The sequence below is a fragment of the Ictidomys tridecemlineatus genome, chromosome 3 (assembly GCF_052094955.1).
Source record: "Ictidomys tridecemlineatus isolate mIctTri1 chromosome 3, mIctTri1.hap1, whole genome shotgun sequence".
NCBI lineage: Eukaryota > Metazoa > Chordata > Mammalia > Rodentia > Sciuridae > Ictidomys > Ictidomys tridecemlineatus.
Window position 1 is genome coordinate 52,704,011 of NC_135479.1, and position 25,059 is coordinate 52,729,069.

A 25,059-nucleotide genomic window follows, 5' to 3' on the forward strand; every position below is an offset into this window, starting at 1 on the left:
TTCTTAAGTTGAAGTTGGAAAAAAGAGCATTTAAATAAGTAGAAACCTTAATTAAAACTTAATTCTTAATTTCATGACTCTACAAAACTTTTTATTTTCATTTTAAACCATATTAAGATAAAGTTGATTACTCAAGCTTAAAATTGCTTCTCATGCAACCAAAAGAGACACCTTATAATGATTGGCTTTGAAAAGTTAAAAAAAATCTGTAAATGTCACCTTTGGGAGAAGTAAAACACAGTGTGTATTATCTACGGGGGTGGGGGTGTGTGTTTCTCAAAGAACACTTCACTCTTAACAGTTGTTAACAAGAATACAGTATCATATAAAATAGATTTTCTTACCATTATACAAAGAGTAGTGTTCTTGTAAACAAGGCATTTTAGACAGGCTGTTTAAAACCCAAGTGAGTTGTTAGGTATCTGAAGGTCATATAGGGTATGATATGCCCAATGTAAAAGTTGTAATTTTCTTATCCTACCCGTGAAAGACACAGTATTAAGGGAAGGGAAACAGAGAATACCCAATTATCTGCCTTCATTTCAATGTCAGAAAATTATAGATGTACTGTTCCAGTAATTTTTTAGCGGTTTTTTTTTTTATATCGGCTAACTTTCTGTACCCTTAATATCTCCAATTACATAGTTTCAGATGATAGTGAACATATCCTCCCAATGTAACTTGAGGCAAACTGAACACACTGTCTTTTAAGCCCCTGAAAACAGTCTTGTGAATATCTGCAGTGGTAGCACATTTTTGTTTTTTTGTAAAGAATCTGATACTTAAAAGGGTAAGTCTAATGATAAAATTAGAGTCAAACTGAAATGTACTAATTGGAAAGCAGTAAGTAAAGAGGTGTGACCATGGAACTTTTTTGCTTAGTTCTTAACCTGGCTCATAAAGCCTATTCCAAAAGAAGTTTTAGAAATATTTTTAGTAGTGATGGTATCACAGGAATATGAGTATAGCTCCCTGAAATAATTAATATTAAGGAATCATTTGCATGTTTTAAATTCTGAAAAGCCTGTTTACTTTGTGGTTAATCTTCAAAGATCCACTGTTGAATTATAGTTTTTTATAATTTAATGAGTCTTTATGCTGTTTACTCTGTGCCAGGCTGTATTCTATTTTACAAATGTTAACCCATTTAATTGTCATAACAATGTCATTTTACTGATTACCCACCCCTATTTTACAGGTTAGGAAATGGGGCACTGAATAGTTGGTAACTAGCCTAAGGTCACCCAATTAGTAAACAGAGGAGCCTGATTTCAAACTCAGGCAGCTTGGCTTCAGGGTTTTGTCTCTTAACCACTGTGCTATGCTGCTCCCATGACTTATTATTCGTTAAATATTTTTAATTGGTTTGTTCTAGAAAAGGTGATGGTTATTTTAGTAGTAAGATATCTAGCATAAGGTATAATACAGTTTGAAGGGCCAAGAAACAAGTTACGAAAGTAGCCTCGTTCATTAAAAAAAAATTGGGGTCAACATTAAGCCCACATAAGATTCAGAAAGAAAATTAAGCATGTATGAAGTAAAAGCATATAATAACTTGTCTGGAATTATTTAATACCAAAGTAGTTGGATGAAGGGAATGTCAGAGCTAAACCTAGATTCTCAAAAAACTTTCAAGCAAATGGCTACTTAAAACCTGTCATCAGGGAACATAGGTTAGAAAAGTTGATAGTTGTGTTAAGAATATGTTTCTGTTCAAGAACCAAAAGCCAGAGACAAATAGATACTTCATAGCACTGGACCCAGAGGTGTAAACAGTGCTGTCCTCCAGGAATCAATAGTTAACTAAGCCCTCTTCAAAGCAGTAACTGCCAGTAGGTTCTTCTATACAGTACATGGGTTAGAAACAACCAAAAAACCCTCCCTCACCACTGAAATGTTTGAAGTGGGTATTTGAAAAACATTTATAGACGAAAACAATCCTGATCTTATTTGTAGAATGATTGGCTCCACATTCAAATATAGTACATTCAAATAGATGTTAGATGCCAAAGTAGCATCTGACAGTCATGAGAAACTTCCATAAGGACACTGGTTCACGGGCCATACAGTCAGCAGCAGTATTGTCACGTACTGCATAATAACAGAAAGAGTACTGAAAATTCAAAAGAAAATTATCCTGCTAGCCAATAAAATGTTGAATGCTGAAGTAGCACTATTCATTCAGCTTTGTACAGTTTATATGTGATCTAAGGATAATCTAAAGCATGACAGTGAGAATGTTTAAGGACTAAGGTGACTACTGCATGATTATAGGCTAAAAAGACAAGAAATACTCACTTTGAGAAGACCAACACTAAGAATTATTATCATCAAAGTCTAAAAAATGAGAAATGGCATAAAAAAGAGAATGCAAACTTGTTTGCCAAGACTTGAGCCTTAAAACAGCAAGGTAAGAAACTTACCACAAATTCAAGACCAAAAAATGGAAAGGTTGTTATTGGCTATAAAGTTATGGGACTTATCGCAGTTGGTTAAAATACTATAAAAGTAATTAAAAAATTTACATTTGAAATCCTTAAGATTATATAAGGATCAGGACTTTCTTTCTTTTTTTTTTTTTTTGTACTGGGGATTGGTACTGGACCACTGAGCCACATCTCCAGCCTTGTTTTGTATTTTATTTAGATACAGGGTCTCAATGAACTGAGTTGCTTAGCACCTTGCCATTGCTGAGGCTGGCTTTGAATTTGCCATCCTCCTGTTTCAGCCTCTCAAGCCACTGGGATTGCAGGCATGTGCCACTGTGTCCAGCAAGGATCACATTATGTTATTCCCCCCACCCCCACCAGGTTTTCAGTTGTTCTTTTTCTAATAGGTGGCAGAGTAATGTGCCTTCATCACTATCTCAGATTTATCCAGTTTCTCAGGCATGCTGTCTATTCTATGGGATTCTCTATTTTTCTCAGAGCCAGTCCTATTTGAGCTGCTCTCTAGGCCTGATGGACTAGGCTTTCATCCTGGGACTTCTCTTCATTGCAGTCCTGGTTGGAGCCACTGTGTACTATACTCGATGCTGATCAGGTCAGGTTTTCTCCCCCAACCTTTAAAATAATAAATAAAATAAATAAAAAACCCCCAACTATCTCAGGACTTATATGGGGGGTAATCCTCCTGAGTTCTTTTATCAGAAAAAAATTCTGTTTCCTGAATTCTCTTTCCTCTCAGTTTCAATAGGTTCTAGGATTTACTTGTTCATGCTACTGTATTTTTCCATTTGTCTGGTGGTTCTCTATTATCCACTTATATTTAAAACTACTAAGCTGGGTAATGATTGAGGCCACTGGTATGCAGTTGTTTCCTCAAGATTCTCCCTGATAAGTTCCATCAGCTCATTCTTCTTTGATGTGCTACCTACAAAAGTGACTGACTGTAACTTGGCATGCATCAGACTGATAATTTTGTACAACTGAGAATGATAGGTTTTATACTCTTGGGTTAATACATGGTGGAAATTTTGTGAGGTAGAAATAAACTAGCCACAAGTCTTTGCTTACTCTATCCCTGAAAAAGGAATACAGATGTTAATAAAGGAAAGTGGTACTTTTTAAAGAAAGAGGGAATAATGAAAGAGAGATTATAAGTCAATTCAAGTAATATTTATTGAGATTCTTCTGGGTTCCATGTTTCTGGTGATGTGGATGGATTTATAAACAAGGCAGGTTTTGCCATCAAGGAACTAGAGAGACTTAACCTTTCATTTCTCTTCAACTGTTTCTTGTGGAATGCAGAGTTGATAGTAGTTGAATATTGTTTCCTATGTCATCCCTGGTCTTCATAACATTTTGCAAAACCATGATTTATTGGATTGTGTACCAGAAACTGAACATTTGAATTGCTCATTAACACTCAGTTGCCAGAGTTCAAATGGTAACTTATATCCAAATGTAGGAACCAGTGCCCATGAACTTATAATCTCCTCCTCCTCCTCCTCCTCCTCCTCCTCCTCCTCCTTCTTCTATTTTAAAATTGGGCACATCTTTTTAAAAATTTTGTTCTAATTAGTTATACATGAAAGTAGAATGCATTTTGACCATCATACATAAATGGAGTATAACTTCTCGTTCTTCTGGTTGTACGTGATGTAGAGTTATACAGGTTGTATAATTATATATACACATAGGGTCATAATGTTCAATTTGTTCTACTATCATTCCTATCCCTGTACCCTCTCCCTTCCCTTTACTCCCTTCTGTCTAGTCCAAAGTACCTCTATTCTCCACCCCCCCACCTTATTGTGACTTAGCATCTGCATATCAGAGATACTGTTGGTTCTTTGGGATTGGCTTATTTCTCTCCATTTCCATCCATTTACCTGCAAATGCCATGCTATCATTCTTCTTTAAGGCTGAGTGATATTCCATTGTGTATACATACCACAATTTCTTTATCCATTCACCTGTTGAAGGGCACCTAGGTTGGTTCCATAGTTTAGCTATTGTGAATTGAGCTGCTATAAACATTGATGTGGCTGTGTCATTGTAGTATGGTGATTTTAAGTTCTTTGAGTATAAACCTAGAAGTGGGATAACTGGGTCAAATGGTAATTCCATTCCAAGTTTTCTGAGGATTCTCCATACTACTTTCCATAGTGGTTGCACCAATTTGCAGGCCCACCAGCAATGTATCTTTTCTCCCACATCCTTGCCAGCATTTATTGTTGCTTGTATTCTTGATAATTGCCATTCTATAATCAGTTTCTAGGGTTGGATTTAAAATGTTATCACAATTTTTAGGGCAATTAGGGGAAAGATCTCGTGTCCTATAATTGTCTTCATTTGGATTGTTAAAATGGGTTCCTCCCTTTCAGGAGACTTAGGCTATGACTCTGAGGAGTTATTGGTAGCACATGACAATGGCTGTGAGTTCTTTGGGTCTTTTAAAATGTAGCTCCCTCTTGCTTCTGGATGAACCTTGTCCTTGCTTCTGGATGAAACTTGTCCTTAGTCATATCCTACTGCAAATTAATTACAAATAAGATTACCTCTACATTTGAGAAGGTGAAGTGGGAATTTGGAACTTTGATGAAGGGACAGGATTATAAAATTAGTATTATTTACTAATCAGTGTACATACAGAGTACAGTGACATAATTATAAGTCAGTTTAGTATAGTCCAAATCCTCATTAGATGAAAAAACTGAGGCCTAAGAGATCAAACTGTTTAAGTAATTTAGTGGCAGAATTGGAATGTTAGAATCCAGACTCAACAGGACTCCAGCCTTGTGATGTTAACATTTTAAAGGGCTGCCATGCTATAATGGCACCTCCAAGAGTGGAATAGTTCAGACAAATGTGTCCTAGTATAGAAATAATCACATTAGAGGAGGGTGTGTTTGGTCAATAAGTATTTATCCAGTGCTTAACAATATCTGATGCATAGTAGGCATTCAGTTAATTTTTGAAAGTGTTCGGTGCTTTCTCTGAGCAGGGTGCTAGTCTTAGTGCCCTGAAAGGGAAACAAGATGTGTTAAGGATCCATCTCTTTCAAAGCACTTACAAGCTGATTTAAGATAATTGGTAACTTAAGGTAATTATGAGATTGTCTAACAGATGTTAAGGTAATAATAAATGGTGTGATCAGGCAAGACTTGATTAAGAAAGAAAAATTTGCAATAGGCCTCAAAGGAATTAAACTTAACATATAAAGTTACTTTATACTTCTGTTCAATTAAAAACCATACTCATCCCTCTTTTGTGTACTCACCCTGAAGTTGGAGTTCTGTGTTCTTTTTTGTTGTTTTTAATATTTGGGTTGTTTTACAATTTGTCTTTCTTTTTAAAGAAATTTTTAGTTGTAGACGGACACAGTACCTTTATTTAGTTTATTTTTTTTTTTTATGTGGTACTGAGGATTGAACCCAGTGCCTCACATTGTGCTAGGCAAGTGCTCTCTACCACTGCGCTACAACCCTGGTCCCTAGAGTTCTATATTCTTATCTGTGACTGAGTTCTTGCCATATCTTCACAAGTGGATTGAACTCCAAGTTATCTACATCTCCAGGGGTTTATTAATTTAATTTTAAAGCTAGTTTTGAGTTCTTGCTGCCCAGTATGTGTTAGGTTGAATCAATTATGTTTTAATTCAGTAAATATTGTTGAGCATTTTCTCAAATTGTGCAGATATTGTGCGGGGACAGAAATAAATAAGGACAATGCACAGACTAATAGGAGCCATAAAACTGTTAGCAAATACATTGCTATCATTGAAAGTATGTGTGTGGGATAGAGGCACCTAAGAGTACAGGAGATTTTAATGCTCTTTAGATGAGGGCAAGAAAGTCTGGAAAAGATGATAGCTGGATTTTAAGGAAAAATAGGAGCTTTTCAAATGCAAGGAATGGAGAAACATTTCAGGTAGTGAAAACATCCACGCCTGAAATAGCATGGTGTGATAAGACAATTTTGAATGGCATTACTGAAATATCAAGTGGAATGCTTAGGGAGGAGGTTGTAGGAAACCCTAGGCATGAATCTAGAGTAGACCTAATGTTTTTTGGTATTCCATCTGGCCTGACTATGAAATATTGGGTGTTTAGCTGATCCAACAGCAAGGTTAAACAAATAGATTACCCCCATCCCCCAATGTCTTGGGAGAAAAACCAAGACAAATGATAATTGAAGATTGAGATGACTGGACTTTGGAAGAAGCTTTGGACTTAAAAGATAATTAATAGGGGGACTTGCCTAGCAAGTGTGAGGCCGTGGGTTCAATCTCCAGCATTAGGGGAGGGAATGTAATAGGAAGGTTTTAGAAATTTGGAAGTAGTAAATTATTACCCATCTTCTGGCAGTGTCACCTGGCATGAAATGCTTCAAAGCAGGTGTTTTGATGCAATTATACAACAAGGAAGGGCATGCAGTAGCAGAGTCTCTGACATTGTGCTTACTTTTATTACCTGATTCCCAGAAGACTAGTTGACCATAACCCAACTGCTGGAACTCTGTGTGCAGGATGAGGCCAAGTAACCTAGAACCCAGTGCTGCAATTGAAAGTGCCTCACTGGCTTTGTGCCAAAGGACTTTGTTGATTTTATCTCCCGTCAAGACTTTGTCACAATATTGGTTGTTCCTGAGTGGGGCAGTGAAGTGGGACATGTACTTGAGTAATACTAATGAGTTAACTGTTCCTAGAATATTTCATATTTAGCTCCAAGATGCTACAGATTTTGTGTTGCCCCAGATTTTATACTTTTGCTTAGATTTTTATGTTCTCTCTTTAACTTACAACAGTTTGTCTTTAATATTTCATAGGCTTTTTTGATCATGGATGGTGAAGATATACCAGATTTTTCAAGTTTAAAGGAGGAAACTGCTTATTGGAAGGAACTTTCCTTGAAGTATAAACAAAGGTAAAGTTGAAAAGTACACTAAAAATAGGGGAGGACATTTGGAACACACCATATCTAGCTTGTGCATTTTTAAAAAAACATTAATCTAAATTTAGAGTATCAGATTTAGGTATATGATTCTAGAAATAGCCATAACATTGCTTGCATTTAAATAGTACTAAAATGCTGTAAATTTTTATATTGTTGTAATTATTAAAAATAGTAGGAAAAGTGTCATTTGTGATTTTATGATTTAAGATGGGTCATCTCCAGTTGTATTTATTAGAGTGGGCCATCTTTGGCCTGCTGTGTGTGTGTGTCGTTTCTCACATGAAGATTCTTAGACTCTGGTTCTTTTCAGGCATGCATTATTAGTGTCTGGAGATAGACAGGCTTTGAGGGTGTTAGGGATGAACTTCAGGGCTATGGAGCATTTTATAAAATTTCAGTTAATTTACTTGGTTAGAAAAACTTATGGATAATAACTTTTCAGCACCAAAACTGGTCTAAAATTGCTTTTTAAAAAAAGTAGAATCTTTCCAAAGTATTTATACATTTTCCTAGTTTGGTTAACAGAATTTATTAAATGTTATCAAACCTTATTGTGCTTTCACTGGTATCACTCCAGCTAGCTACTCTATTGTATCAGTGGAGATAGAAGGTCATCAGGGACTCTACCTTTTTTTGTGTTGCAGATGGCTTTGAAGCCTATCAATCTCAGAATGTTTTTAAATGCATAAAATTAAATGATAGAAATACAGAGGAAACCAATTATATTAAAAACAGTCATCTAAATATTAAACTAATTTGTGCTATGTTACTGCATTAAGTAATAAAGATTTGGGGGTGTATAATACCTCATTTTGAATTGGTAGTGAGAATAAATGATGTTTAGAGATATCTGGGGTTGGGGACATGACTCTATGGTAGAGTGCTTGCCTAGCATGTGTGAGGCCCCTGGGTTCAGTCCCACCACTGCAAAAAAGAAAGAAATCTATAACAACTCTATTGTGATATGAGAGTATTTGTGATTACTACTGGACAGAATTGAAGGTAATTGTAGTTACTCTAGTGTAAATAAAGAATCCTTCCCTGCCCCCTTCCTTTAATTTCTATGGAGGAAAATCTAATGTTATTAAACTATGTAGACTTTTTATAAATATTTTAATCGCTGATTTGTGAGTCTTTTGGGGGTTTATAACTCATTTTCATTGAACTCTGAATATGTAGATAAGAAATATAGACCAGATTGTCTTTAGTGTTTAGCATATTTTATGAGAACATTAATTTTCAGGCAAAAATTATTGAATTGGTGTATCATTATCTTCACTATGATCCTGTAGTTCCTATTATTACTCATCTTTGCTGCTTTATTCTCATTAGCTTCCAGGAAGCTCGTGATGAGCTAGTTGAATTCCAGGAGGGAAGCAGAGAATTAGAAGCAGAGTTGGAGGCACAATTAGTACAGGCTGAACAAAGAAACAGAGACCTGCAAGCTGATAACCAAAGACTGAAATATGAAGTGGAGGCGTTAAAGGTAATTGTGGCAGGAGAAGCTGGTGTCTGATGTACTGGGTTTTATTAAAATGAGAAGTATATTTTTCAAGTCTGTGTAATAGAAAGAGGCAACAAAGATATAAAAAAGGCTTCAAGTGAATTTTTGAATAAAATGTTTTCTTTCCTAGAACCAAAGGAAGGTGGATCAGTGTTTAGAAGTTCACTTAGAAACTTAATGGCGCTCAGTTTTCTAGTTGTAACGTTCCTGGTTATATTAAAATTCCTCTAGTTTTCAAAAGCTGCCTGATTACTTGACAAATCATTTGCCTTATAGTACAGTACTTTAAAATTTTATTTATATGAAATGTGCATTTATTTCATTATTGTTCATAGCCCCTTATTTTGGAGTTTAATTTGTGTTAAAGTTTCCCTTCTGAATAGGAATTTTCAGGCATAAAAAGGTTGACCCCTTTCTCTGCTCTTCACCACCTGCCATAACTATATGCTTAGGAGTATTTCTGTAGGGAGTGGGTGGTTTGGGAAAGGTGGGGAGACAAATAAGGGGTAGGAAATCTAGACTCTGATGGCAGTCTGCTACTCTTTGCACTGGGGTTGCATTCAGCTTGAGAACCCAGATGCTCCCCTACTAAGTCTGGGAATGTTGAGGCCAAGGTTTCATTGTTTTACTTCTTTTCAGAGATCATTATTAGATATCTTTATGAGAGGAGAATGGTTGACTTAATTTTATGTGAGTTAAAACACATAGAATAGAATATTTAGTTATTTTTAAAATACTGTAAAAAGGAGAGGAGCACAGTCAACAGACTGTAAGTGATTCCTTGTCCCTCCCTCCTTAACTTGGGTTACATCCTTTAAAGGAGACTATATATTAATGACCTGTTCCTTCTTCTCTATATCTATACCTTCAGGAAAAACTAGAACATCAGTATGCACAGAGCTACAAGCAGGTCTCAGTATTAGAAGATGATTTAAGTCAGACCCGGGCCATTAAAGAGCAATTGCATAAATATGTGAGAGAGCTGGAACAGGCCAATGATGACCTGGAGCGAGCAAAGAGGTAAATGATGATGTGTGTTTTGTGAGAATAACCAAAGTTTGAAATCTGTATCATTAGGCTCACCCTCTCACCTAGATCTTAATCTCAGAGCATTTCCTTTTGGTGTTTTGTTGGATTAAAAGGCACCCCAAATCCTTGTCTTCCCAGATAACATCCTCTCAAACTTTTCTTTTAATTTTTTCTTTTTCTTTCTTCATGCACTGTTGTTGATCCTTGTTTTTCAAGGCATGTCTCATGCATTCTGCCATTTCTTCTCTATAAAACACTACCATGCTTTCTGTAGGTCCTCATGTCTTCTACCTGAATTTTGCAGTTATTTCCCTGTGGATCTCTCTTTACGTTTATAGTTCTTTTCATTCTCTTCTGTTTGAATGCTGACCAGTGACTTTGCCTTAACGACCTATGGTGGTTTGCTATTACTATTGCCAAATTTTCGTGCCTCTGTAATTAGTTATTTCTTAACCATTCCAGACTTAATGCCTGTTACTTTACAGTTATTGTAAGATATTACTTAATATTTATCAAGTGGCCCTTAAGTGATTGACATAATGCTAATATTGTGGAATAACAGCTTAGCAAGTTACTATCTTTGGGGCTGACAGATAAGAACATTCACTGTGGCAAATACTGTGGCAAAAAGAGTGTATAGGCTGCTCTGGCTGTACAGAGGTGGGAGCAGCAGAGTACCTGTGGGAACCAGGAAAGCCTTTGCAGATATTGGAGTCTATAAGGAGGAGGAAGTTAAACAGGTGAAGGGACAGATGCAAAGGTAGGGAGGTAGGAAGGTGCTTTGGGTATTACTAGTTTCACTTTGATTGAGTTGTCTTGACACAGTTTTGCTGAATGTGATAGAGTGGTTAAATGTGGTTGAGGCCAGGTTGTGAAGAACCTTGTGTTTTGTTTTGTTTTTTTAATTTTTTAAACAAAAGAGTAATATCAGGTTTTGAGAAGATAATACTGAGGAATGGAAAGTTGGAGAGGAGGCACAAAGGTTATTAAAGAATAATCCAGATGATGAGGAATTAAGGCAGAAGACTGGAGAAGGTTAGGGATGAAGGTCGGAGCATAGAGTGGGAGGGGCTCAGATTAGGTTTGTGTTAATGTTTGTTAAATGGGTTGAGATCATTCTCTTTGAACTGGGCCAGACTGGCTAGGTCAGAAATGGTGGGAGATAAACTGTTTCTTTTTATAATAGCAATTTGTACAGTTGTTTATTTAATTCATGGGCACTATTTTTTTTAAGGGCAACAATAGTTTCACTGGAAGACTTTGAACAAAGGCTAAATCAGGCCATTGAACGAAATGCATTTTTAGAAAGTGAACTCGATGAAAAGGAATCCTTGTTGGTTTCTGTACAGAGGTTAAAGGATGAAGCAAGAGGTAAGATTTATAATTTAGAGGATGTTTATCTATTACTTTGCTGTCTAGTAAGCTAAGGAGTCAACCTCTTTTTTTCTATGTTAATTTTTTTTTGTGTGTGTGTGTTGCTGAGGGTTGAGCCTAGGGCTTCACTTAGGCAAGTACTCTATGGGCGAGCTAGTTTCTAGCCCTCACCTTCTTTTAAGTTGCCCTGAATGCTTTTAATCTGTTTATTTTCTTAATACCTATGTCCTCAATGCTAAGAGGTAGATTTTCCCTGTTTTAAGGAGGAGAAGACTGAGGCACAGAGAATTTGAGTTTTTCCAAGGCATTATAGCTTGTCAGCTAGGATTGAAATCCTGGTCTGTTTTTCAAAGCTTTAATTATTACTACTGTACATATATTGCTTGGTTTGTTTGGGGTTTTTACGTACTACTTTTTTTGTTTTGTTTTATTTTTTTGTTTTTGGGATTGAACCCAGGGGCACTTAACCACTGAGCCATATCCCAGCCCTTTTTTATATTTTATTTTGAAACAGGGTCTCACTGAGTTGCTTAGGTTCTTGCTAAGTTGCTGCTGCTGACTTTGATTCTCCTGCCTCAGCATCTTGAGCTGCTGGGATTATAGGCATGCGCCAGCATACCTGGTCTTCTTACTATTTATGCCTAGATAATTTTGTTATGCACACAGCACTAAATATGTACATACTATTGTATACTTATTATACATATAGTTAATATATATTTTCCTCAAAATAGTTTCCCTTCTCCCCTTTTTTAGTAGAATGCAGAGTATCTTGAAGAAGATGAAGATCGTACCAATCCCTTTATTTGGAGGGAATCCACTAAGAGTTTGGCATATTTCTTTCTATTCTTTTCTATGACTATGCATATCTATTTTTTCCCTTTATATAGTTCCTGTCACTTATCTTTCACACACCCAATCAGATACACACAAGTGTATTTTTTTCACTCCTTAACATTTGCCTTTAACAGAGAATTCTACATAGGGAATTCTATATTTGTACCATTAAGAAATTATATAAAATAGATTTTTTAAAATGTTATATAGAAACTGGGATTGTGGCTCAGTGGTAGAGTGCTAGTCTCGCACCTGTGAGGCACTGGGTTCGCTATCCTCAGTACCACATAAAAATAAATCAAATAATAAAGGCATTGTATCCATCTACAACTAAAAATATTTTTAAAAATGCTACATACTATTTTATTATAGTTTTATTTTAAGAAGTTCTTTATTGGTGACTATTTCTTCCCACTATAAATTGTGCTATGATTAGGATCCTCATACATAATATTTAGGAGCATCTTTGATTTCCTAAGAATAAATTTTTTAAAAAAATTTTATTTAGTTGTAGATGGATACAATACTTTAATTAATTAATTAATTTTTTATGTGGTGCTGAGGTTTGAATCCAGTGCCTCATGCATGCCAGGCAAGCACTCTACCACTGAGCCACAACCCCAGGCCTCCAGGAAGAAATTCTTATAAGTGGTAAAGAAAATGAAGGTTTTGTTGGTCGTAATATACAAGCTCATTTTTTACATAAATCGGTACCTTTTTGCTCCCTCTGGCAATGACTAAGGACTTTCTCACATTGTTTATCAACATCATCAATAATAAAAACATATTTAAAATTTATTCAAAAATAAATTCATTTGAAAGTTGAAAATCACTTTTTTCTTTTCTTTTTTTTGGGTACTAGGCACTAAACCCAGGGGTGCTTAACCATTGAACCATATTCCCAGCCCTTTTTTATTTTTTATTTTGAGACAGGATTTCATTTAAGTTTGCTGAGGCTGGCCTTGAACTTGCTTTCGTCTTGCCTTAGCTGCCAGCTTGCAGGGATTATAGGCATGTGTCACCATTCCTGGCCCCAGTCTATTTTATTTTTTATTTTGAGACAGGAACTTGCTGAAACAGATCCTGTCTCAAAATAAAAAATAAAATAGGCTGCTAAGTTATTGAGGCTGACCATCCTTCTGCTTCTGCCTCTGGAGTCACTGGGATTATAGCATGTGCCACTGTGCCTGGCTTTTCATTGCTGCTGTTGCTTTTTTTTTTTGATACCAGGGATTGAACCCAAGGGCCCTTAACCACTGAGCCACATCCCCAGCCCTTTTTATTTTTTATTTTGAGACAAGGTCTCACTAAGTTGCTTAGGGCCTCCATAAGTTGCTGAGGCTGGCTTTGTACTTTTGATCATCCTGCTCAGCCTCCCCAGCCACTGGGATTACAGGTATGTGCCACCATGCCCAGCTTCATTGCTTTTTAATTTGCAGTAAATGATTACTCTTGGAGAGCTTTTTCTAATCTTTATTGACTGTTGTTTAGTTAGCTTTTTCATTACTGTGACCAAAGACCTGACAAGAACAACATAGAGGAGAAAAAGTTTATTTGGAGCTTTAGAGGTCTCAGTCCACAGAGGAGCTGACTCTGTAGTTTTGGGCCTGAGGTGAGGTGGAACATCATGACAGTAGAGCATGATGCAGGACATGGCCACCAGGAAGCAGAGACTCACTCACCAGGACAGAATATAAACCCCAAAGGCATGTCCCTAGTGACCTATCTCCTCCATTAATAATCTGCTTGCCTATAGTTACTGCCCAGTTAATCCATATCAGTGTCTTAATGCACTGATTAAGTTAAGGCTCTCCTTACCCAATTATTTCACCTCTAAACTTGCTAGCGTTGTCTCACACGTGAGCTTTTGGGGAACACCTCATATCTAAACCATAACAACTGTTTTATAGATTGTTTTTTGTGTGTTCCCCCTCCTGATGTATTCGTCTGTAGAGCTTCTTATAGTTTATATAATGTATAAAATATTAACTTTTTATCTTATTTACTTACAATTGTGGTTAATGTCTTAGCCATTTTTTTGGTGGGTACTGGGGATTAAACCTGAGGTGCTTAACCACTGAGCCACATCCCCAGCCCTTTTTTGTATTTTTTAATTTAGAGACAGGGTCTCACTGAGTTGCTTAGGGCCTTGCTAAGTTGTTGAGGCTGGCTTCGAACTCACGATCCTTCTGGCTTGGCTTCCCTAACTGCTGGGATTACAGGCATGTGCCACCACGCCTGTCTTAATGTTAGCCAAAGTGCATAGTTCAGTAGTGCAAGGTATTTTCACATTATTGAGTAATAGATCTCTAGAACTTTTTCATCTTGCAAAACTGAAACTATATAAACCATATAAACAGCAACTTTCGTGTTCTTCCCCACCCCCTGGGATCATACTTCTACTTTCTGTTTCTGAGTTTACTTCTTTAAACACTTCACATAAGTATAATTATACAGTATTTGTGTTTTTTGTGACTGGCTTATTTTCACTTTGCATAGTGTCCTAAGGTTTATCCGTATAATATGACAAGATATCCTTCTTTTTAAATAATATTCTGTTGTGTGTATCCATATTCTTCATTCATCCATGGATGGATATTGGTTTTCTTACATCTCTTAGCTATTATAATTAATGTTGTTAGGAGCACAGATGTGCATAATCTGTGATCCTGTTTTGAATTCTTTTGGATCCCAGGACCAGAATAACGTTGCATCCTTTTTTTTTTAAAAAAAATATTTATTTATTTTCAGTTGCAATTGGATACAATACCTTTCTTTTTACTTATTTATTTATATGTGGTGCTGAGAATTGAACCCAGGGCCTCTCACGCACTAGGCAAGTGCTCTGCTGCTGAGCCACAACCCCAGCCCGCTTCCTTTTTTAACATAAGCAAATGTTCTGTAGGTTGGTTGTGTAACTGGAAAAGAGAATATTAATTTTGGGTTAAAAATCCAATATTTGAAAGAAAAAAACTGTTCTGAATATTTTTCTAAAACAAAATATTTTTTGATAATTAAAAATCCCAACCCATTTAAAATTACAAAACTACATTTTATTGATTTTGCAGTAGTCTCTAAACTCCATCATTTCAAAATGAAAGCAAATGAGTTGGTAAAGAGTATTTATTTTTATGTCATATAGGTATATTCTGAATTCTATTTTGGACCTGGCCTTATTTCTTTTTTGCATTTGGACATAGTGACTATTCTCTGAGGTTATAGTATTTTTAAATTCCAAGAAATCATTCAGATTGCAGAGCTGTCATTTTTACTTCCCTTGAAATAGAAGTTGTTAAATAGGAATTTCATTTCTGAGAAATAGTACTTGAGCAAGAAGGTCTTTATGACATTGCAGATGTGACTTTACTTAATGTATTTGCTCCCTCTAGTGAGTATTCTTGTCTTTGTTTGCAACATTGCAGACTTAAGGCAAGAACTAGCAGTTCGGGAGAGACAACAGGAAGTGACCCGAAAGTCAGCTCCCAGTTCTCCCACGTTGGACTGTGAGAAGATGGATTCTGCTGTCCAGGCTTCACTCTCTTTGCCAGCTACTCCTGTTGGCAAAGGAACAGAAAATAGTTTTCCTTCACCAAAAGGTTTGTCTTTCTCTTTGAGACTGTGTTAGATTATCAACTGAAGAGGATTTGTTGATGAAACAGGAGTTGCTAAGGGTCAATCAGTAATTGCAGTTTAAAAGTTGGTTCAATCAAGTGCTTTTGAAGCAGAGCAACTGTTTTCCTCAGCCACTGCTATGTAGGAAACAAATAATGGCTGTCTTTAAGACATCAACAGTTTAATTGAGATTTTAAAAAGTGAAAAGTTTAGCAAGAAAGTTTACTTTTTACTTCTAGGAGTAGAACATATTCATGCAGGTGGGCTTTTTTTTTTTTGGTGCTGGGTATTGAATCCAGGGCCTTGCTCATATTAGACAAGTATCTTACCATTGAACAAGCCCCATGAAGAAAAATTAAAAACAAAAAAAAGAAAAAATGAAAATCAAAACCATCTATAATCTTAACTACTTCAATACAATTGTCTTGAGCATTTTAAGTTTCTTACTGTGTGCTAATGTGTATTGTATTTGTGCACATCTCCTCTTCACACTCAAGTTTTGGAACCATACTTAAATACAGTTTTATTTCTTGCTTTTGCTGCTTATCAGTATTATGTAAAACTAGAGGTTTTGAATAGATATGCCCATTCTGTTAACATGCTTCAGGAGCTGCTGTCATCAAAGGTGACCTTCAGGGTAACTGGTGAGCTGTAGTTTGAGAATATTGCTTTTGCTGTCAGATAATGGCAAAAGCAATCCAGAGAAGAAGAAAAACCACTTAGTAGTCACTAGATAGAACCTTAGAAGGAAATCCCAAAGCTCTTGATTCAGATTTTAGTTTTTGCAGCTCATATCTCAGCTATTCTCACTCTTCCATGATGCTTTCATCCCAAACTGAAGCAGTCTTTCCTCCCACCCTTTTTAAATTATAGGGCTTTAACTTTCAGAGTAATAGAAGGTGGTTTGCTGTCTGGGCAATTAGTATAGTAAACTGTATCTGGACTGCTTGATAAAGTAGCCCCTAGCCACATATGACTTTTAATTTATACTGATTGAAGGGTTGGGGATATAGCTCAGTTGATAGAATACTTGCCTTGCATATATAAGGCCCTGGGTTCGATCCCCAGCACCGCCCCCCCCCCAAAAAAAGTGCACAAAACTGATTGAAATGAAATTAAATATAAAGTAAGTTTATCAGTTGTACTAACCACATTTCACATTTCAATTAATCAAATTGTCTTAGGCTTATTATGAGACAAAAGTAGGTAAGGCAAGTGAAAATGCTATGTAGTCATATAGCACTAGTTATTAATTATAGTAGAATGTTCTGAGTTTGCTGCTGAATATATAGCAGACACTGTAGTTTATAGCTGTCATCAGAAGCTCTCACTGTCAGATACTTTACAATTATCGAACTCTGAGAATTAACAAAGTTTTGCTTTGATGCTGTTAATTAGAATCATACAGATAAGTTCTGAAAATTCTTTGGTTGTTTACCAATCAGAATAGTTGAAAGCCTAGATTGGGTGAGACCAAAGACAGTGCACATTCTTTTATAGCCCGTTAGAGTTTTTATTAAGGAGTAAACAGGACACAGGGCCTGCCTTGGCACAGAATTAGATGTAAACCCTTAGGCAGGGTTGACAAATAGATACAATTTTATTTTTTTTAATTTTAAAAAATATTTATCTACAGAGAGCTAGGGTTGTAGCTCAGTGGTAGAGTGCTAGCCTAGCAAATGTGAGGCATTGGGTTCGATCCTCAGCATCACATAAAAATAAATAAATAAAATAAAGGTATTGTGTCCATCTACAACTCAATTTTTTTAAATTTATAAAAAATATTTAATTACAGAGTATGATTTTATTTTTGTTATTTTTTATTGGTTCTTTTTATAGATACATTCGTATATTGGAACCTTCTAATAAAAGTTCTAACAGGATCTTTAAAATTGAGAAGTTGAAGTTCAAGTTATTTTAGAATAGTAGATGTGTAAGAATGGTCAAGAAAAGTTTGAAATAGGCTAATAACAAGAAGGGGCTTTGCCTTCTTAGATAGCAAAAATAGATTTTAACACTATATTAAATTACTTCTACATGGTACTCCATTAACACATTTTTTATCAGTTAAAATGAAAAGAGTAATACTTCTCATGGCATAGACTTAAATAATTCAGTGAAACTGAAATATATATAAATAGTTAGGAATTCAGTCTATAGTCCTATTTCAGATGTGAGGTCTTATCTAAATGGTATTAGGACAATTGGCTATCCATTTGGAGGAAAAACATTTAGGTATCTATATTATCTCTCTCTCTCTCTCTCTCTCTCTCTCTCTCTCTCTCTCTCTCTCTTTTTTGGTGGTGCTCAGATTGAACCCAGGGCCTTGTGCATGTGAGGCAAGCATTATAGCAACTGAGCTATATCCCCAGCTCCTTCTACATTATGTCTCAGGCAACCATAAATTACAGGTGCTTTGAATGATCTAGGTTCCTCCTGCCCGCTGTGCTGGGGATTAAAACCCAGGGCCTTGGCATGCTACAGTACTCTCCACTGAACCATCCCCCTAACCTTCAAATGATCTAAATGTTAAAAAAAGATTTAGAAAACTACTGAGGGAAAATATGGGGAATAGTTTTTAGATCACTGAGATGGGGAAGCCAAAGGTTTCTCCTGTCCCTGGCCAAAATAAAGTTTAAAAGATAAATGTTACACTCAGAGATACATGTACATAAGAGAAAGGGTTAGTTTGAAATAGTATATTGATTTTCTTTGGAGCGTGTACTCTTGTTGTTGCAACAACAAAACCCAAATGTAAAGGGAATTGCTAATGTCATCACTCTCTTTTTCTTTAGCTATACCAAATGGTTTTGGAACCAGTCCACTAACTCCTTCTGCTAGGATATCAGCACTAAACATCGTGGGGGATCTCTTACGGAAAGTAGGGGTAAGCATTTAATTATTTTATCACTAGGTGTTGCCATTGTGTGGTAGGATTGAGTTGTTTCTTAATTGGAAGTGAAGGAGGAATAAAAGGATACTTTTCGTGTGGTAAAAAATCTGTAACAATAAAGTTGAGAAGCAAAGGCATCCAGTGACTAGTAGAGACCAGTGCTGGGCTTTTGGTGCCTCTGCAGAAGGGCCTGAGCTTTGAGGTTACCACTGGGTGATTTTCGAGTTCCCTACTGCTGTGTTTATAGCATGACATCTCTGTCTCTGTTTAAGATACTTACTGTGAAGCCTCTAAGTGTCTTTGACCACCTTCTAATCCCTGTCTTCCGTTTTCCTGGTCATTCCCTTATTTATTTTGTGGGATGACATTTGGCTTGTGGCATTACTACTCTTTGTTTCTATCTTATTGCTCTTGGGACCACCTTAACTTTAGTCCATTCTCTTTAGCTCTAACCTTGTGTTCCATAATAGTTTGGTTTTTGAAATATTAAACTAGTTTTTCTGCTTAATCAGTTGTCTGTGTTTTGAGGCATTCTTGCTATGATGTTCAGGCATTAAATTCCAGGGCTCAAATGATCCTCTGCTTCAGCCTCCCCAGTAGCTGGGACTGCGGGTGTGTGCTGGCATGTCTAGCTTCTTATTTGTTTTTTTAATTTTTATTCTGTTTAACGCCTACCATTTGATTTTACCAGGAGTACTGATTTGTTTATGTATTGTTGTATTTGTCTTTATCAGCCATCTCTTGCTTTCCTTTTCTTTCTACTCCTCTGTTATGACACAGTTCACTTATTCTGTGGCTGTTGACTTCTTGTTCTCTTTGATCGTAAAGGGCTGCAATCTGGAACAACTAAACAGTTGGATTACTGGAAACAGTTATAGGACCATGTGGATTGATGTCATTACTATAACATTCCGATTTCTAGCATTAGCTTTCTTTTTCATTTCTCTCAGTGACTTTTATCACTTATTTTCAGTAACCAACTCTTAAAACTTCAACCATCCACACCACCCCTTCACTTATTTTTGTGTAAAAAATTTTCTGGAAAAATTAGAAATTGCATTATACTTTAAAGAAGAAATAGGAGGCCAACACACAATGTCCGATGTTTGCCTTTTTTGACTCAAAAAATGAATAAATTTCAAACTGTCTGATTTTCTCTCATTTTAAAGTTATTACAATAAAGAGTAATGTGCATGAATCATTCATGTAATACATAGATTAATCTTTTAAAAAAAGTTTTTTTAGTTACAGATGGACACAATACCTTTATTTTATTTCTTTATTTCAATGTGGTGATGAGGATCAAACCCATTGCCTCATCTGTGCTAGGCAAGTATTCTACCACTAAGCTACAATCCCAGCCCTAGATTAATCTTTCTTCATTCCAAAGATGCCAAGATGACCATGTTTTAACTCTACTTTTCATAAGAGTTGTGTACACCCTTATAGCTTAAAATGATTTGTCTTCATCTTGATTTAATCACCTTGAAACAACAACAACAAAATAATTTAACCTACCACCTCCCATTTCATTTTTATTTTTTGTTCATCTGTTATTATATAACTCTCTCTCTTTTTTTTTTTTTTGAGGTGGGGGGGATTGAACTCAGGGGGCACTTGGCCACTGAGCCATATCCCCAGCCCTATTTTGTATTTTATTTAGAGACAGGGTCTCACTGAGTTGCTTGGTGCCTTGCCATTGCTGAGGCTGACTTTGAACTTGAGATCCTCCTGTCTCAGTCTCCCAGACTGCTGGGATTACAGGCGTGTGCCCACCATACCCAGTTTTTTTTTTCAATATGGTGCTGGGGATCAAACCCAGGGTGACATACATAGTAAACACATGCCGTACTACTGAGGTACATCCTCAACCTTAAATAACTTTTTAAGCCTCTGTTTTGGAATTACTAGACTCTATCTCAACTCCCTAATCTCTCCTCCTCTCCCTTCCTGCTCTACTTCCCCTTCTTGAGCTCTCTCTTGGTTCTGAAAATTAAAAAGTAGTCAAGTAGACTTTACATTCTGATGCCCATGTATGACATTTACTGCATAATCATAGAGGAGGAGTTGGGCCCCTGGTATTTTGCCACTCAACAGATGTTTCAAACATTTTATTTATTGTTTACTCAAAATCATAGCATATTTGTATCTTAGCTGACATGTATGCCAAGTTTTCTTTTCCTAGCACTTAGAATTACCTTTCTATTTTGTGGTTGAAGAAACATGCTTTCTTTGTGATATCTCTGTATCTTCCAGCTTCTCATTCACACTTTGCTGAATGCCTTGATGTACTTCTAGTGCTGTTGTGCCACTGTCACCCTAGATTTTGTCTCCATCATACTCTTGGTTGGTTCTACCTGCCACTTGAATTAATTTTCTTTGTTCCTTTTTTGATTTGCTTTTATGTAATTTATTCAGAAGTGGTTAATTTTCTTTGTTCCTTTTTTGTTTTGCTTTCATATAATTTATTCAGAAGTGGTGATGAAAGTTTAATTTGGAGTCTTTACATGGTTTACCCATTTAGCCAACAGTCTGTCTTCTAAGTTATCACTAAAACTTTTGGTGTGCAGTTATCCACCAGTCCCTGTGTGCTTTCATGCATATTTCATTTGTGCTATCCCCACTCTTATAGGCTAACACTCCATTCCTGTTATCCACTATCTCTTCACAGAGAAAATCAAGGCCATCTGATTTAAACTTACTTAATTTCTTCTCTTGCCTTCTGTTATTTCCCTCCTTGCATTACCTCTGTAGCCATTCTTCCTTTTTGTCTCAGTGGTAAAAGTGTCATATTGCTGCCAGTGGCTAGCATTATCCATCTGTGCTTTGGATTCCATTCTTTTCAACCTTTTTAACCTTTACTTTTCCATATGTAATATTTGTATATTCCGTGATATGTATTATACACATACTATAATCTTTATGTGTAATGTTTATGTATCACGTATTACTTTTTTTTTGGTGCTAGCAGTTGAACCCAGGGCCTTGTGTATGCTAAGCACATACCCTACCATTGACCTTCACTCTCAGCCCCTTACATAATTTATTTATTTTTTTAATCTTTAAAAGCAAAAATAAAGCAGCTCTTCATTCCTTTTACACTGCATGTCTCTTTAGCCATCACCCTTCTCTCTTCACTTCACAGCCAAGCCTTTTGAAAGCCTGTCTATGTTTATTGTTAGCATTTTGACCACGCACGAACTCCCTAGACATTCTGGTCTGGGCTCTGTTCCCTGCTCAATCCACTAAACCTGCACACTGGTGATCTCAGTGCTGTCAAGCCAGTGTGTGCTGTTCTAATTTTGTTTGAAACATTCAATGCTGACCTGCTTTTTTTTCTCCCTGAAATGTCCTCTTTCCTCTGCTTCCCTGACATTGTTTAATGGCTGCTCACACCTTTTTGCCCAGTTTTCTTAGTCATCTTGTTGGGTCTTTGCCTGCCCTTTCTGGTTCTGCTAAGAGTTCCATCCTTGATTTTCTGATTTTATAATTCAAACCATGAATTTATTCATCGCTGGGTGTGGATGATATCTGAATCTTAGCCTCTAGATTATCCTTTTCCCTTGAAAAGACCCCAGTGCTTGCGCTTGTGTGTGTCACTGATGCCTCAAATAAAATTTGTGCCTTCCATGTGGTAGATGCTCAGAAAATAATTTGAATGAATAGACAAGTGTGTTCACTGAATATAGGAAATTCATGACTTTCAGTGTCTACTGTGGATGTGTATATTTACAAGTCAGTAAATGATTTTCACTCAGCTTATCTTATAATGTCATTACCTCTCTTCTCCTTTCTGTCATTATTTTACTAGCTCATTATACTTTTTGTCATAGGAAGGAGGGAGGAGAAAAAAATTTTCAGGAAGTTTTTACTGCTGTTTTCTAAGCAGTCTTATTGAAATTTTAGGAGTAGGATATCCAAGTGGAATCTCAAAGTGAAGTATATGTTCGGATTTAATTTATCTGTGCATTTCTATTCTTTTAGTGTCATGGGTGACAGGAATGGACTGTATATTTTGTCCCTTTTGTTTTGGCCATGGATTGTATTTTCCTTTTTGGGGAGTGGTATTTGATTTTTGGTCAGAGTGTTGATGGGAAGGAGGAAGTTGGTGATATCTGCATATGTGGAAATAGATGAGAAACTTTAATTATCGTCATGTAGTTTGTTAGTTGGTAGAGCCTGACACTTGCTAGGTGTTATGACAGGTGCAAAGTAAAAATACTCAATTTAGAAGTAAATGGTAAAGGGCCAGTATTATTTTCAGGTGACTTATTAAATTATAGACAAAGAGTATCAGTTAAACAATGTGCTCTCAGAAATAAAATGACTTCTATTTTCCTCTGAGGTTGTTGTAAATGCTTTTGTATCCATTCTGATGCATTGGAAAAACTAGACAGAAGAAGCTATACAAAGAATTGGCTGCATTAAAAACATTCTCAAGTTATGTTTTTGGATTCTTTATAGTGTTTGCTCCCAACACACACGCATCTCACTCTAACCAATACAGATAATGGATGGGGTCAAGAGACCTGGGATCTGTCTGTACCTACTGTGCCACATTTTTCTTAGTTGTCAGGTGAGAATTGTGTCTGTATCCCTCAATAAGACTGACAGGAATCGATCATGGCTTAACTAAACCACCATTATCAACCAGGAGAGCAAAGGCTGAAGCTTGAAATAGATATAGTTTGAAATGCAAAATTTTCTCTACATCTCCTGTTTTGACAACCAAATCATTCTTTCTTCCTTTCATAGGCTTTAGAATCCAAATTAGCAGCTTGCAGGAATTTTGCAAAGGACCAAGCATCACGAAAATCCTATATTTCAGGGAATGTGAACTGTGGAGTGATGAATAGCAGTGGCACAAAGTTCTCTCGATCAGGGCACACGTCTTTCTTTGACAAAGGGTAAGTCCTGGATTTTTTAAGTGATCAGTTTTGGAGTAGTAATGTTTCAGAAAAAGTCAACAGATTATGAGTCTTGAGAACATACACTCAGTTTGATAAACCCAAAGCCAATTCTCATTCAAATTCTGGAAGACAGAAATCTGTTGTCGTCTTCTGGTCTCTGTGGAGTCTGTGCCTCCGGTGGCTGGAGTGTGCAGCTTCTGTTCTGGGAGCAGACCCTTGAAGGCAGCAGTGCTGGGCTTGGGTGATTCAGTAGGGCTAGCTGTGGTCCCAGTTCTCCACGTTTTATGGCCTATGACTCACTCGGTGAATCTTTTTACAGGATAGAAATGAATATATCCAAAATTCTTGAGAAAATCCCTTATCTGAAAATTTTAGAAAAATATAAAATCCAGAATTATTAGACACTGGATCAAATTCATTTTAGGAGATACAACTTCTGTATAAAGTGGAGACCTTTTTTGGGAGGATTTAAAAAAAAATTGTCATAAGATTGAAGGCAGAGGTATATTCTTAATAAAATAATTCAGTTGGTATATAAGTTTGTGAACTTAAAAGTGCTATTTTCTGCTATACTATATTTTTTGCATTCTTTAGAGTTATTCTTAGGCATGTAAAATCATTTTTATGCATCTGCTGTAAGCTTTTTGCAACACTCAGGATTGTACTTTAAATGTTGCTCTGTATCATTTTTATCATGACTTACATTGCCTGTATCTTTCCATGTCATTACATATTGTTCTACCTGATTTTTAAAAAAACATTGCATGACTATCCTTCTGTTACCAGCATGCCTTAATATGGGAAACTAGTTAGGGCCTGTGGCCTAGGAATGCTGACCATGTTACTTTAGGTAGCTGTTACTGTAACAAGCAGCTGAGATACCCATGATCCCTTGCCATTGTCTCTGCTTTGAGTCCTGAAGACAGTTCTTCCTTGTTTTTTTTTTTTGGGTGGAAGAAATGCAGGCACAACTCTAGAAATTTTCACAATTTCTTAAAGAGCTTATGTTTTTCTGCTATCCTCAATAATTACAGAATGTTTACAGAGGACCAGTTTGATACACAATCTATTTTTAAAAGGATCTTATTTTTCATCCTTACTATCCATAGTAGTGTTGTTTTGTCTCTGTGCCTTAAGAGAATTCTGCCCTGAAGTATATACATTTCTTAGATATTCTTTTAAAAATATATTGAAAAATATCAATATATAAATCAGAACTCTGTTCTAACTCTTGTAGTTTCTTTGGTGGGGTAAGTATAAAATTAATTTTTCTGAGGTTTAGGAGTTTAAGGAAAACTTGGGGAGTTAACCCGGTGTTTATACTATAATGAATGATACATGGAATATTTATTTATTTATTTCACATGAGAGTAACCATTTCCCTCAATTGATAAGGAGAAAGTTTAAGCGAAGTCTTCAAGAGCATTGGAAATAAGATCTAATTATTTTCTCCTGCAACTTCTAATTACCTCCAGTAGAGTAGTTGTTAATCTCTGTCTGG

General features: G+C 36.2%; 1 protein-coding gene across 7 annotated transcripts in view; it reads left to right on the forward strand.

Moving 5' to 3' along the window:
* Ndel1 (nudE neurodevelopment protein 1 like 1) overlaps nt 1-25,059 on the forward strand; it is a 64,121-nt gene that overhangs the window by 20,313 nt on the left and 18,749 nt on the right. For all 7 annotated transcript variants that reach the window (XR_013436332.1, XR_005726491.2, XM_078042871.1 and 4 more), the window contains exons 2-8: nt 7,272-7,369; nt 8,732-8,885; nt 9,775-9,923; nt 11,167-11,303; nt 15,566-15,739; nt 18,551-18,642; nt 23,404-23,555. Coding sequence is in view for 5 of the 7 variants with exons in the window: in XM_078042871.1 (XP_077898997.1) it covers nt 7,284-7,369; nt 8,732-8,885; nt 9,775-9,923; nt 11,167-11,303; nt 15,566-15,739; nt 18,551-18,642; nt 23,404-23,555 (944 nt within the window). In the remaining 2 variants the exon portion in view is untranslated. The remainder of the gene's footprint in view (nt 1-7,271; nt 7,370-8,731; nt 8,886-9,774; nt 9,924-11,166; nt 11,304-15,565; nt 15,740-18,550; nt 18,643-23,403; nt 23,556-25,059) is intronic.